This window comes from Drosophila ficusphila, unplaced genomic scaffold, assembly GCF_018152265.1.
Source record: "Drosophila ficusphila isolate 14025-0441.05 unplaced genomic scaffold, ASM1815226v1 contig_855, whole genome shotgun sequence".
Classification (NCBI taxonomy): Eukaryota; Metazoa; Arthropoda; class Insecta; order Diptera; family Drosophilidae; genus Drosophila; species Drosophila ficusphila.
Window position 1 is genome coordinate 457,786 of NW_025064807.1, and position 13,452 is coordinate 471,237.

Genomic DNA, 13,452 nt, shown 5'->3' on the forward strand with positions numbered 1-13,452 from the left:
TTTTAAGCTTTTGTAAATGGGTATTGAATACTGCAATCTTTTCACAAATCTTCATCAAATCTCTCTGATTTAGAGCCTTCAATATAAACAACTAAAATATTTCAAACGGAATTCCAATTTTGCGTGCCTTTTAATCTTCAAGATTCGATTTCCGTTCGATTGGCCCCATGGTGCCTGGCAACCCGATCCGCGAAGGGTTATCTCCCGAACTTGAACTAAAATTATAAGCACGGCTTCGATCTAAATTTAGTGCCTATAAAACACGCGCATGCTGATCCGAATGGATCCGTTTTACGGGCGGTCATTAACGTTTATAATTGTAATAAACAACAGGCCACAAATTTCCCTGAAATTATTGTCGCTCTGCCCGTGGAAAATGTGGAGCCTGAGCCTGATAACCTCTCCGCCGGGCAGCAATTTTGTTGCTCATCGAGTGGGAGCAATCTATTCGCGTTTTACAATTTTCAATTCTCATTCATTCAATGCAAAACACACTTACAATCTCTGCCAGATAAGATTGTGTGCGCAAGTGATGCCACCAAAGCTCGGGATGATTTGGTAAAATAATATGTGAAACTAAAAATATTCTAAAGGTGTTTTGATAAAAAAAAAACTGATGTTATAATAATAATATAATATTTTTTTTAGTCCTATTTTATTTTTGAATTCACTGCGAAGAACCGCTTCAATATGCATACCTAGATTAAAATTCCCACCTCAATCTATCAGTCATGTAAATTGTGACGTTGCTGAAAACACATTTGATTTTAAATAAAAATATTTAATAAAATAAAATGTATTTACTTTGATAGACGAACCCCAAACTGAGTAACTAAGTTTAATTAAAAAGTAACACAAACCCTTGGCCCAATAAAACATTTTTATGTAATTTCTTTGAGTCTCCCTGGGAAAATCAATTAAGATTCAAGATAGGTTTTTTTTTTCATTTCGAATCTCGGCAGAGTGGAGTCCGGAAAACCCGGATCAGTCAGACATATGCACCCCCGAATAGTCATCACTAGTGCTGTGCGCACTGGGATTCGGTTTTTGTGTGGAACCCAAGTCGCAGTCGACGTCGCGAATTAAGCGCTCCGGGTCTTCAGGCCTGATAAGTCCGCAGTTGGCATTCAGACGCCGGCCCGTCCGGAATATAGATTCTCGCTCCTTAGATTGTACTGTACGTCTGCGTGCTCGTCTCCGTCCGGTTCTTCTTCTTCTTCTTCTTGGATTCGCCAGTTATACGAGTGCCAGAGTAACTGTTGTTTGCGTGTTGCGTGCGAGAGAGAGCGGACAAAACGATTATTTAATTTACCCGCATTCCGTTTTTCGAGGAGGCCGCGTGTGAACGACAATCCGAAAATCATATATCTCTGTGTGGATCCGCAGATGTTATACAATATGCCGGAGTAGCCATCTGACCCATTCAAAGGTCAAGACGATACGCGCTAATCTGACTTCCGATCCAAGTGCAAACTCCCCACCACTTCCCCTCTCGCTTGCTTCCCCTCGTTATCACCTTTCACCAACTAACTAACTAGTGGAACAGCAAAAACATATTAGAAAAATAGTACAATACACCAATTACAAGATGGGTTGCATGCGCTATTTGTCGGACGCTCATTTGCGGGGCTTCGAGCGCTACAAGGTGAGTTCTTCCAAAAACCGGGGGTCGGATTTATACCCAAAGTCCCTCGGTGGGCGGTAAAAATCAATGTACCCTTTCGAAAATCCCCCCACCTACTTTAGTCAATTGTCATTATAGTATAAACAATGCACGAGGCAGGAAACAATCTCCACTATCGATTTAACCCATTTTCTCTCCATTTCCGACTGCACCAAAGAAACTTCAATTGAAGCCATAAGAAATCTAGTGCCCCCGATTCCTAATGGATCCTCAACAGGTCATCTGTTCAAGAAAAGCAAATATACAACTTTTTAAGGACTTACAAATTTTGTTAGTTTCACTTCTTTTAAAAATTTTAAATTATTTTTTTAAAAGTGGGTTATAATACTCATAGCTAAATTGCCTTTATATTAACATATACATTAATAACATTGAACTTATTTCCAAGCCAAGGAAAAAACTAAAAACACCCATCGGATTTTCAATGTTAAATTTGATTAAACGAAATCTAAGATAACACACCAAAAATGTATAGAAACAAATATAAAATAACAAACTGGAATACAAATCTATGACCAGCATTTGCATATTCCCAGTGGGTAAAAGATTACTCCTTATCGGATAACAAATTAATCTAGTTCCGGTTGGTTCGACGCCCCGATTATTCAACATTTATCATGCGTCGAATAAAATTGAATTTTTGTTTTACTTGTGTAGGTCACCAATTAAGTGATAAGCCTACTAAACAAATGTTTCGCAAACGTTCCTCACAAGGAGGCATTGAACTGTCACCGAACCATGTGCTAAAGCTCTGAAAACTTATAGAGAGATAGTACTGGGATTTGGTGGAGCGGAATGGGTTGGTGACTATCAAAAGTGGAATTTGTACTTGTAAAGATTACAACATTCAGAGACACTGTGATTATAAGTCTCCAGGGACGGGGAAAAGAAGAAGGTTAATTACTTGTATGAACTATAGTTTTCAGTTAACAAAAATTAAAAGGGAACAGAAATAGGGATTTATTTTTAAAAGGTTTTAATTTTTGTTTGCTTTGTTAAATTATATATAGAACTAAATACATAGTTTGTTTTGTAAATGGTCGGTTGGTTGTAAGTGTAATTTAATTTAAAATATAAACAAAGCCCCATTATATATATTTAATCTATAAGCTCTATGTGTGTATATTAATCAGCTTTGGATTATAAATCGATTAAAGGATTAGATCATTTTCATAAATTACAAGAAAAGTAATTCGAAGAAAAGTTTTTAATCAATATCTTATTATTTATTCCGTAGTACAGCAGTATAGACACGAGTTTCCTCAGTGTGTATGTGATGCACCCATTCTGGAACTACTGCGTAAAGGTAGGTTATACATACCTTATGGAGTATATACGTCTTATGTCACCTAACATATCCCAGTTTGTTCCCAAATGGCTGGCGCCCAACGTTCTGACCTTTGTGGGATTCCTGATGACTGTCGTCAACTTTATCCTGATAGCTTACTACGACTGGGATTTCAAAGCGGCCAACTCACACACCAACTCAGTGCCCGCTTGGGTGTGGACAGTGGCCGCCATAAATATACTCATCTACTACAATTTGGGTAAGTATACCAAGAAATAACTTATAATAAAAACAAATAATTTATGATTTGATCCTTTCAAGACGGCATGGATGGCAAGCAGGCGCGAAGAACTGGAACGAGTGGACCTTTGGGGGAGCTATTCGATCATGGATTGGACTCCTATTCAGCTGCCCTGATTCCCATTTATCTATTTTCCCTCTTTGGAACTGATGATTTACCGCCAATTCGCATGTTCTTCGTGATCTGGAACGTGTTTCTCAACTTCTATTTGACGCATGTGGAGAAGTACAATACTGGGGTTATGTTTTTGCCCTGGGGATACGACTTTACCATGTGGGTAAGTAAAAAAATAACTTTTTTAATAAAATAATTATTTGTATTAAATAATTTTTTCCTTCTTTAATAGGGAGTTAGTGGCATGCTTTTTGTGGCAACTGTTTTTGGGCCCGAGATCTATCGCTTTAGTTATCATGGTTTCACAGTGGCCAATATGTTCGAGGTGGTTCTAATTGGTTCCGGAATGGTCAGCAGTCATCCTATTATAGCCAGAAATATCTATCTGTGAGCTTTTTATACATACTACTGAGTTCCAATTTCAATTGATTTTATTAATTTTTAGATCCTACAAAAACAAGACGGGGAAAATGCGACCCATGTTTGAAATGCTGCGTCCCTTCTTCGCATTTCTCTGGCTCTTTGTGATCACAATAATCTGGTCGTTCTTCTCTCGAAACAATATAATTAATTCAGAGCCACGTACTTTGTGGATACTCTACGGCACAATATTCTCAAATATAGCTGTGAGTTTTAATAAGACTTGGTTAGGTGGTATAGATATAATTGATTTCCTAAACTCCTTTTTTAGTGCCGTTTGATTGTCGCACAAATGTCGGACATGCGTTGCGATGCCTTCAATGTGCTCATGTGGCCACTGGCCGCCACAGTGGCTGTCTGCTGTTTTCCGTATTATCAGCTGGTTTTCGAAACGGATCTCACGGCAGATGGGGAACGATGGATACTGTATGGTCTTACAATTTTCTCAACATTGGCCCACTGGCACTACGGCTTTGGTGTGGTAAGTAAACCTATTAATCTTATCACACAAACAAAATAATATCCCCAAAATGTAAATATTTTTAGGTGTCCGAGATGTGCGACCACTTCCACATTCGCTGCTTCAAAGTAAGAAAATCTAGCAGCCAATCGGATGCAGATTTAACTCAACAGCTTCTCCAGAATAATAACAAAACCAAAACGTTGAAAAGCCATTGAAACTAAATCGCCCACTAACCAAAATCACATCAAACAAACGGGGACAACCAAAATCAACCATCTTGTGATATATAGTATATTATATATATATAAATGGGTTCCAAAACATTTAGCCCTCGCCTAAATTCTAGGTTCTAAGTGGTCCATACTCAAATCAAAACACTAAACCGATACTCGCCCTCACGCGGTTTCTAATGTGGTAAAGTCCATACGAAGATATTATGTAATCCCAAACCTAATCATAGACTATATAAGATCTATAACGTACTTATCTCTAGGATAAGCCCGCATGTAAGAAACGATCTTCGAAGGTAGCTTTAACCAGCATGTAGATTGATTGAGCTAACCGCATGATTCGATAAGTATTATGTGCCTGAAGACAACTGATATATGGAGTTGTGCAACTATGACAAAGCAAAGGCTTTTTTAACAGTATCGTCCGTCGTATTGTAATTTTCTGTAGATCACGAAACCGACTGTCCCCGCTGAAGAGGAGCTGCAGGCAGTTGTCGAAGACGCCAAGCCCACGGAAAACGTTGAAGAAGTCTAGCACTCGTCGGTTCTTCTGCATTGTGTTGTGTTTAAACTTTAAATCGTTACCTAGGTACAGTTGTTAAGGAATATAAGAATATAAGAATATAAATGTTAGCTTTAAAGAAAGTTCATTGAATTAATATTTAATCTTTTTAGGTCAAAATCGTTAAATGCTTTTAATAAAAGGTATCTTTTGCATTCCTATAAAGTAAACACAAGTGAAAATAACTAATTTAAATTTAAAATTCTTTCAATTAGCTTAGATTTTATTTAGAATGCAACTGCCAGTGGATATAAGAAAATAATTTAGAGACATTTCATTATCTTACATTAAAAACATAGCGCGCGTCCCAGAGATTTCCGGATCTCCTAGTTGAGCAGCAGCTGCGCCACAATGCTGTTGTCATCCGCCGGATTGGCGGAGTGTAGACCGGATCCGCTTTCGAGGAACTCGCGCAGTTCGTTCTCCAGATCGCCGCCGCCGTGCTGCTCGTCCGATTCGTCGATCTCCATGGCCACCGGTTGTAACTGGGGCAGTGCCACCGGCTGTTGCAGCAGCTCGGGCAGCTGGACGCGTGGAGAAATGGGGCGAGGAGGTGGAAGGCCAGCTATCAAAATAAACAAGAGTTAAAATAACAAGAAGATAATAAAAACTATTATTTATTGACTTACCATAGGACATGCCCATGGCCTTCCGCAAGGCATAAGGATCGGCAATGGCGGAAGGCGGCAGTTTCTTGGCCAGATCGCTGATCTGCTGCGTCAACTGTTGGGCGGTTTGAGCCTCCTCCTGGCCAGCCGGTTGAACTAAACCCAGGTGATTCGGCAAGGGCTGTGACAAACGATCGTGCTGGGTCACTCGCAGCTTCTCAATCAGCGTCAGGTTTTGACTAAGGTGCTCGTGCATTCGTCGGTTGAGCTCGAAATTCTTCATTTCCGCCTCCATGCTGTCCAAGAAGCTCACATCGATGCCCAGATCCCCGAGAGATTGTAAGCGCTTGAAGTCCACGGGCGTGTTTTTGTATTTCTCGTACTCCTGCTCGATTTGTTCGGTGGTTTCCTGCTGGGATGGAGTTTCCTCCTCCTGCTCAAAGCACTTTTCAATCTCGCGTTGCTCGTACGAATGTAGCTGCATATTGTAAAGTTCTTCCTGTGATTTGCTGTGCTCCCCGTTGGTGAGGATATCTAGCAAGCCATTCGCAATGTTGGTTCCATAGCTGGAGTCCTTTGTGAACTGTAGAATGCTCTCTGCATATTCCGCACTGGAGGCGTCTCCATACGTACGCAGAACCAATTGAGTTTCCTCGGCACTCAGAGTGGAGAAGCGGGAATCAAAAGTTGGTGCAAAGCTGGCAAAGGCTCCGTAGCTCAGGGCTTTAACTGGCTTCATGGCATTCCGTTTGTCCACCTGTCGCACCTGCAGCTGCGTGCTCCCTGTTTGCAGTTTGCCCACTAGGTCGCCAATGGTAACTACCCTTTCGGGACCCTCGTTCTCGTCTTTGGTCAGAAGATTCAGCGTGGTACTACCATCCTTAGTTTGACGCAGGAAACCCATCTTGTGGGCATTTTTCTTTGCATTCACCCTCTGCTTGGCCTGCTGGGCGGCGTTCTGGACTTGGGCTAGGATCTCCTCGCCCGTTAGGTCATCGACATAAGGCTCGAAGTGTGTTTTGGGGGCATTCTCCAATCGGAGTGCCCGCTTGCGCTCCTCCTCCTCCAGTTGGGCAGGAGTGGGCGGTTCCTCCGCTCCTGTTGAGGCTCCTTCGTCTGCCGAATCGTGGGTTTCGCGCGACATATCGTTGGAGCTCAACTCAAACCCTAGTTCCCTTGCAGTTAGCTCTCTCATGTAACCCGAAAGTGGCTTCAGGCTCCTCATCAAGTTATCCGGCTGCAGATGCTTCATTCCCACTTGAAGCAGCCGCTTAGCTGCCTTGTTGTACACCGTATCCACATGGTTATACTTGATGGCATTCTCACACATCAGTTTGAAGTCGTCAGTGAACTCTGTTAAAGCTGCGTACTCGTGATCATCGATCTTCTGCCGCATGGTGGAGAAGTCCATGGGTCTGTTTATAATCGACGAATAACCGGGCGCCATGTCATCGGTTACTGGCCAAGCAAAGAACTGGTGGGGATCCCGCTTCTCCAGGAAGCGCAGCAGGTGCTCCAGAAGCTTGTTCAACGGCGATTTCTGCTGCTTCAGCTTAAGCACACAGCTTCGCGGCTCTCGTCCCGATTCACTGGAACTGCTGGGGGTCTTGGGCGCCTCCAAAGCTTTGGGTGTAAGGGCATTTAGTGAATTGGCACCGCCCGGCGTCGAGGGAGAGGGTATCAGAAGCTGGAAAAGGCATAACAATATTGCAATTCATTTGGAACATAGAATAAATAAGGTAATAAGGATTCACTCACGTCGGGAAGCGGCTTCGTGGGACTACTGCCCACCAATCCCAACGAAGATGATTGCAGAGACGAGGAGTTGGGCGACGAACCCATAAGGATTTCGTCCAGCTTTCGTGGGGCAATGGGCTTGGTCACCGGGCAATTGGACGGCGAGTTATCTGTGGTGATGCCAGCAAAGAAAAGGATATTTTCGGGTAGCGGTTGTGACTGGTCATCGTCCATGAAGCTAAAGCCATCCTGACTGGAATCCGGATCGACGGGCGGTGGGGCAACCGAGGGCGGGGCGAAGCCACTGCAGGCGGCGTCGTCGGCTCCTGGCATCATATCCTCGTCCGCCGATCCCACGTCCCGATGACGATCCCTACTCCTGTGGCGCTTCTCCTTGTGGTGCTTGTGCTTCTTCTCCCGATCCTTCTTCTTCTTCTTTTTCTTGGACTTCTTGTGCCGTTCGCGATGACCTTGATGCTCCTGCAGCTCATCGGGAACGGGCGACATCATGGCCTCGGCGGCTGTGGGCGGTCCTCCGTCCACCATCGGCGAATTGGCACTGTACTCTGGCGTGGCATTCGATCCCACCTTAAGGATCAGCTTCAGTCCTCGCTGCAACTGAGCCGGATCCTGGTGCTGACTGTATTCTATATGAAACAGGGAAAATATAAATATTAGATGAATTCATAATATTTTGAATCAGAATAGATAGTTATATTATGGTTACTTGCATATATTTTTTCTCAGTGTTTACATGCTCAACAACAAGCGGCAAAACGTTAGAGTGAGACGGCATGCGCCAGCAGGGGCTCACGTAGACGAAACACTTTGCGGACTTACCTTCATATTTTTCTCGCCGTTCCGACTTGTTCTTCTTGTGCTTCTTTGATGAGCCCATATTGGGGGCTAGTGCCGAGAGTAGTATCTTCTCAGTGACTCTAGAAATCAGGCAAACCGGTAGTGTTTGTAGGTAAAAAACGAAAAACAAAAATCCGGTGGCGAAAGACAGACGCCACGAGCAGTGTGACCGCAGGTTAGTTAGCGAAAAATACCAACGCGCATGGGAAAAAAGGTGTCAAAAGCTGGGTGTTTTACAACACATGAAGTTATCAATAAGGTATCGTAAACGCCAGCCCTGAACTTTAAATAAACGTTATTTTGTGTGTAAAATTTAAGAATTTGTATAAAAAGTTTTAATATAATCCAGCAAAGTCGCGATTAATTGAATATTACATTTGTACGGTGACTAGTGTCTAGAATATGCTACAAAGGTTAAGGACCCTAGTTTTTTACCTAATAAGTAAAAAATATTTTCAGCAAAATAAGTAAAGACGTCTTGCAGTATACAAACAAATTGGAAAAAAACAAATTAAAAAACAAACCAAACAATTAAACAAGTGGTAAAACACAATTTAAAACATATTTATTAAAGGCCGAAAATAATACTTAAAAAATATTTAGGTTATCACCTTCGAATCCAAAATTTAAAAATTCTTCACAACTTGAATTGCTTTCAATTTTATTATAATAATTTAGGGTCATATTATATAAATTTTTTTATTTTCCCTTAACGCACGCGGCGCTTGAGAATGGGAGCCTTTGTGGTCAGAACGCTCTGCCGGTTCTTCGGGATGGCCATCAGCCTAACCTTTTTTTTCAGGCCAGAACGGCGATGGCTCGAGGAGGCCGTGCTGGCCACGGACTTTTGCGGGGTGACTGCCTTTTTCGGAGCCGCCTTTTTGCCGGGACTGAAAAGGGTGCGAGTGGAGTTCAAGCTCTGCAGGGAAGTGTCCAACTTGGTGCGAATCCTGTCCAGATCCGCTCGCATCCGCTGGATGTCCAGAGCAATGGTCCGCCGATCCCTTTGCAACTTCTTGTGCTGCAGCAGCATGGTCTCCAGTACGTTCTTCTGCTGCATAACCTCTCGAATCCGGCTGTGTTGGTCGAAGGTCGTGGCTCCCGGCTTCGTTCCGGTGGATTTGTCAGGGAGTTTCGAAGAGTTACCGCCACCCTTTATCCGGCCGGATTTGCTCCTCTTCGGATGCTTCGACACCAGTTTCTTTTGCAGAGGTGGTGCTTCTACTGGCGGTGCAACCGGAGTCGGCGCAACGGGCAACGGCACCGTTCGCCGCGGCCTTCGAGGATTACGAACCGCTGAGAAAAAAATTGAATTTTAACATTTTGAATGAAATTTACAAACCTCTTGGGATTTTTATAGGTATATATAAAATAAGTTACTAGCTACTTATACATTATCACAAAGATGAACCAAATTAAATTAAATATTTCAATTAAAACCTTATTGGTTTAAAAGTGTCCTTTACAATGTTTTGCAATTTTAATAAAAAAAAGATTAAATTAAGAATCATAATATCTTTTAAGATTTCCACATTTTTGGGACTTGTTCCAAAAACTAAAAATGTTTTTAGTTTATATGGTTGAAAGACCGAGTGCTGTAAGAAAGTTTGAAAAATTCGGAGATTTTGGGACCCCCTGGGTCCGCCCCTGGACTTGTTGCAAGAAAAGGCTCATAAATAAAATCATTAAAGAATCTCAAGAAATTTTGAATAAATGCCACAAAGAAATTTTTAAGTTCTTCAAATATTCTTCGTTATACAAATGATGTATCCCACTCGAAGGCTTACCCTTCATGGTCGCGTGAATCCTTTGCACCATATTGTCGTAGGTTCTGCTAGTGTCGGGCATTTGGTACTGAAGCGGCATTTGGGACGATCTCAGCGAGGCCTTGACCTTTTCCCGGCTGTTTATCAGCGACATCCTGACCTTTTCGTTCTCTTCCCGCTCCCAGTCCCTCCGCATCTGGGTGGTCAGGATGTGGTGCAAAGCCAATCGATTGGTCATGGTAACGCTTGTCGGGAAAGCTTTTTTCTTGCGATTTCGAATTTCGATAGCTAATTTTGATGGCCAAAATGGTGAAAACAAGTAAAAACCTATTTCCTTTTAAAAACGTTTCCACATTTTAGAATTTTTAAAAGTAATTCTGACAAGTTCCGACTAATTCATGCTAAGGTAAGTTTGATCAAAAAAGTCAAACTAATTACAATCAATACTCTTATAATACACGTGTAAAAGCGAATACTGTATTTGTTAAAAGTATGTACAAGTTCGAGGGAAGAACTTGTGACCTCATAAAACCCCCATATCTAAATCATAAACTAAATCACAAATTAATCTATCTCAGTCTGTCCGTCTGTACGAGCGTTGAGATCACGGGAACTGAAAAAGCTAAAAAAAAATTTGTTCGCATACAAATTTAGATTCTTGTAATTCGTACACGGCGCAAGTTTGTTTCATTATTGTGTCACGCCCACTACTACTCCCGCAACTCGTAGAAAACTGTGGTGCCGACAGACCAAATTTTTTTTTTATATTTACAAGTTTATTAAAAGCCAAAACTATTATTGCTAATTCCCTTTTTTTCGTATCGATCATACAAATACCAGATACAGTAATTAATTTGTTCGCCTAGTATAATTTAGAATTGAATAATTTGTTATTTAATAAAGCTAACTATTTAACAGATTCGTCTAGAGATGACTGTTGATGTTTTTCCGGGCCAACTGGGCATAAATAGTGCCGTGTGGCTTGTCCACTGGGATGAAAACCTCGTTATTATCACCTGGAGCAATTTTCTGGAACGGCTTCGTATCGAAATTGAAGTAGTGCTTATTGGGCATGGTCATTGAGATGACGGACACCTGCGGCAGGACATCCAGGACCTGTCTTTCGCTGAGATACAAGGTGTGCTGAACGGAGGGCGAGGATACGCCCACCTGCGGATCACCGGCAAAGTTACGGATGATAATGTTCTTCACCGTCTGCCAGGCCTTCAAAAAGTCCAAGTTTTGGGTATCAGAATACTCCCAGGAGCAATCGACCACGGTGCTGAAGATGCGATCGTATTGATCTGGCAGAGATCTGAACTCATCGTTCACAAAGTTCACAAAGGAAGATTGGGTAGTCTTCAGCACTCGAAGACCCTTGATTCCAGTGATGACCGTTTGTTTGGGATCTATGTAGAAAAAATTAATTAATTAAATTTTCCTATTATTTATTTATAATAAAAAAAAGTTAATTTTAGCAATTTGTTTATTTTGCTAATAGAATCTTGTGGAAAAAAAGTAATTTTAATGCATGTAGGATCTATTACGTTGTGAATGTCAAATAAAATTTGTATACCTTGACTTTGATTTAATAAGGATTTCTGTGGGATCTCTAAATGAATTTAATTCTAAAAAAAAAATTACTAACCTGTTCTCCTCATAACCACATCGCAGTAATGCAGAGCGGTGGGCGTGAAAATGAAGGCGTGGTTGTGCAGCGATCGGTTGTCGATTGAAGTGAAGTCGCAGCTACCGGGAACTCCGTTCTCGCACTTGCCATTGATGGTGGTCTTGGTCTCATCCTGGCACACCCGCTGCCAAGGATACGCCTCCACGTGGACGTGGGCCTCCTCCACATGAGAGTACTTGTTCATGAAGTGCTTGGCCAGCAGAAGAGCGAACTTTTCGGGACTCTCGATTCCATGCTTTTTGGCCAGCAGATAGACGGTGTTCTTTTGCGAATCGGTGGCCACAATGTCCGAGTTGTTGCCCTGGTAGTAGTCTTTCTTGCTGTAGAGCTTCAGGTGGGTGCCCACCTCGAATTCCTGGATGGTGTGCACGGGTCCCTTGCGACTCACATGGAGGATCTTGACCGCATCCTTGCCGTATCCGTGATCGGTGATCTCGTACTGATACGGCTTATCGTGGCCATCCATGCCAGGTGCCTTGTTTTGGCCTTGGCTCATTGAACTGGGCTGTCGGAGGGGCGTGGCAAACATTCTGACTGCAATCACTCTCACTCTGCTACTGATGACCATCACAGCTCCATTCGTTGTTTTTATAGCAACAAGGTCTGGGTGGCCCCACTTTTATCAGTGGATTTAGGGATTTCATTAGTGAATTTCGTAGAAAGCCAGTTAAGAGCTCATATATCAACACTCTCACTTACGGATTTCAAGATATTACCGTCTTAGTGACTAGTTACACAGATAATGACAAAGACTAAAAACCTCATCTCTTGTATCTCGTTTGCACTCGACGTTCCTAGCCAAAACTTTTTGCATTTTTTGGAAAGATAAGCATATAAGCCAAATCTCATTTCTTGTATCCCGTTTGCATTCTACGTTTCTAGCCAAAACTTTTTGCATTCTTTTTATATAATTAGATAATGCATTATGGCTCTCTGATGCAATACGTGCTTATTAAATGATTAGGATGTTATCTCTTTTATTTGGCCCTCACCAGAAATTTTAAAAGACCTAGAAAGTTTTTTTACAAGCTAAACATTTTTACCAAAAATTGTATATTTCGCAATATTGGGAAAGACATGTTTATTTTAATATCACACACTTGTTCAGATAGCATAGTTTCTACCAATAACGTATAGCAAATAACAAAAACGCTTGCCTTGTAGAAGTATAAATCCATCATTGCAGTGGATGAATATTAGCATAAAGACAACATTTTTAAGAAGTTTGGTTATTGCTAAACCTTTTTATTAATTAATTTTTTAGAAAATTTTTAAACAAGAACAAAGCTTTAGGTGCTTAAATAAAAATGGAATCTTGTTAAAAAGCATTTTTGAAACTGCTTTTTTCCCCCATTATATTTGAAAATTTTTTTGAACTCGTTATAAAAAAAAGTAACCCAAAACAACTTAAAAAATAGTGGAAAATATTTGAAAACTTTTATTTTTTTATTACGTTGATGGTTATAAATAATTTCAATAAAAGAAATTCTTACCGGGTATAGATAAGGCAAATTTGAAAAAAATTAAACGGATTACCTTGCATTATATGAGAATAGGGAAAATAATACATATATAAAAACCAACACCTTTTAAGATCGTTAAAGCAAACTAATAAAATTGTGATCAGATCAGCATTTAGAACCTAATGGGCATTTTAGAGTTTACAGCTCCGGATTTTGATGATCCCCAAACTAATTTCATGTTTTATTGAAAAACACGTACTGCACAAGC

At 41.3% G+C, this 13,452-nt stretch overlaps 4 protein-coding genes across 6 annotated transcripts; 1 reads left to right on the top strand and 3 right to left on the bottom strand.

Moving 5' to 3' along the window:
- Positions 1-974: 974 nt before the first annotated feature.
- LOC108100809 (ethanolaminephosphotransferase 1) lies at positions 975-5,145 on the top strand. 2 transcript variants are annotated; one of them, XM_017204876.2, is made up of 9 exons: positions 975-1,645; positions 2,922-2,990; positions 3,048-3,231; positions 3,294-3,550; positions 3,620-3,774; positions 3,833-4,013; positions 4,079-4,288; positions 4,354-4,395; positions 4,949-5,145. In XM_017204876.2, the coding sequence occupies exons 1-9, from the start codon at positions 1,589-1,591 to the stop codon at positions 5,033-5,035; spliced, it is 1,242 nt and encodes a 413-aa protein (XP_017060365.2). In that variant the 5' UTR covers positions 975-1,588; the 3' UTR covers positions 5,036-5,145. The 2 variants fall into 2 exon arrangements, with proteins under 2 accessions (XP_017060365.2, XP_017060364.1); XM_017204875.2 differs by having other exon boundaries at positions 976-1,645; positions 4,354-5,145.
- Positions 4,548-8,435, bottom strand: LOC108100799 (bromodomain-containing protein 7). 2 transcript variants are annotated; one of them, XM_017204857.2, is made up of 5 exons: positions 8,248-8,435; positions 7,429-8,054; positions 5,692-7,357; positions 5,349-5,627; positions 4,548-5,085 (listed from the first exon to the last, which is right to left on the bottom strand). In XM_017204857.2, the coding sequence occupies exons 1-4, from the start codon at positions 8,303-8,305 to the stop codon at positions 5,389-5,391; spliced, it is 2,589 nt and encodes an 862-aa protein (XP_017060346.1). In that variant the 5' UTR covers positions 8,306-8,435; the 3' UTR covers positions 4,548-5,085; positions 5,349-5,388. The 2 variants fall into 2 exon arrangements, with proteins under 2 accessions (XP_017060346.1, XP_017060345.1); XM_017204856.2 differs by lacking the exon at positions 4,548-5,085 and having other exon boundaries at positions 5,252-5,627.
- A 474-nt stretch (positions 8,436-8,909) lies between these two features.
- Positions 8,910-10,435, bottom strand: LOC108100815. Its single transcript, XM_017204882.2, has 2 exons — positions 10,053-10,435; positions 8,910-9,561 (listed from the first exon to the last, which is right to left on the bottom strand). The coding sequence occupies exons 1-2, from the start codon at positions 10,267-10,269 to the stop codon at positions 8,975-8,977; spliced, it is 804 nt and encodes a 267-aa protein (XP_017060371.1). The 5' UTR covers positions 10,270-10,435; the 3' UTR covers positions 8,910-8,974.
- A 337-nt stretch (positions 10,436-10,772) lies between these two features.
- On the bottom strand, positions 10,773-12,271 carry LOC108100810 (uricase). The gene is made up of 2 exons (XM_017204877.2): positions 11,680-12,271; positions 10,773-11,440 (listed from the first exon to the last, which is right to left on the bottom strand). The coding sequence occupies exons 1-2, from the start codon at positions 12,248-12,250 to the stop codon at positions 10,956-10,958; spliced, it is 1,056 nt and encodes a 351-aa protein (XP_017060366.1). The 5' UTR covers positions 12,251-12,271; the 3' UTR covers positions 10,773-10,955.
- Positions 12,272-13,452: the final 1,181 nt, after the last annotated feature.

Coding starts and splice junctions, on each gene's coding strand:
- LOC108100809 (XM_017204875.2), top strand. CDS start 1,589: ATGGGTTGCATGCGCTATTTGTCGGACGCTCATTTGCGGGGCTTCGAG. Junction 2,991..3,047: donor TCTGGAACTACTGCGTAAAG/GTAGGTTATACA, acceptor AACATATCCCAG/TTTGTTCCCAAATGGCTGGC. Junction 4,289..4,353: donor GGCACTACGGCTTTGGTGTG/GTAAGTAAACCT, acceptor AAATATTTTTAG/GTGTCCGAGATGTGCGACCA.
- LOC108100799 (XM_017204857.2), bottom strand. CDS start 8,305: ATGGGCTCATCAAAGAAGCACAAGAAGAACAAGTCGGAACGGCGAGAA. Junction 8,055..8,247: donor ACGGCGAGAAAAATATGAAG/GTAAGTCCGCAA, acceptor TGTTTCATATAG/AATACAGTCAGCACCAGGAT. Junction 7,358..7,428: donor CCACGAAGCCGCTTCCCGAC/GTGAGTGAATCC, acceptor TGCCTTTTCCAG/CTTCTGATACCCTCTCCCTC.
- LOC108100815 (XM_017204882.2), bottom strand. CDS start 10,269: ATGACCAATCGATTGGCTTTGCACCACATCCTGACCACCCAGATGCGG. Junction 9,562..10,052: donor GATTCACGCGACCATGAAGG/GTAAGCCTTCGA, acceptor TTTTTTTCTCAG/CGGTTCGTAATCCTCGAAGG.
- LOC108100810 (XM_017204877.2), bottom strand. CDS start 12,250: ATGTTTGCCACGCCCCTCCGACAGCCCAGTTCAATGAGCCAAGGCCAA. Junction 11,441..11,679: donor TGTGGTTATGAGGAGAACAG/GTTAGTAATTTT, acceptor TTTTCTACATAG/ATCCCAAACAAACGGTCATC.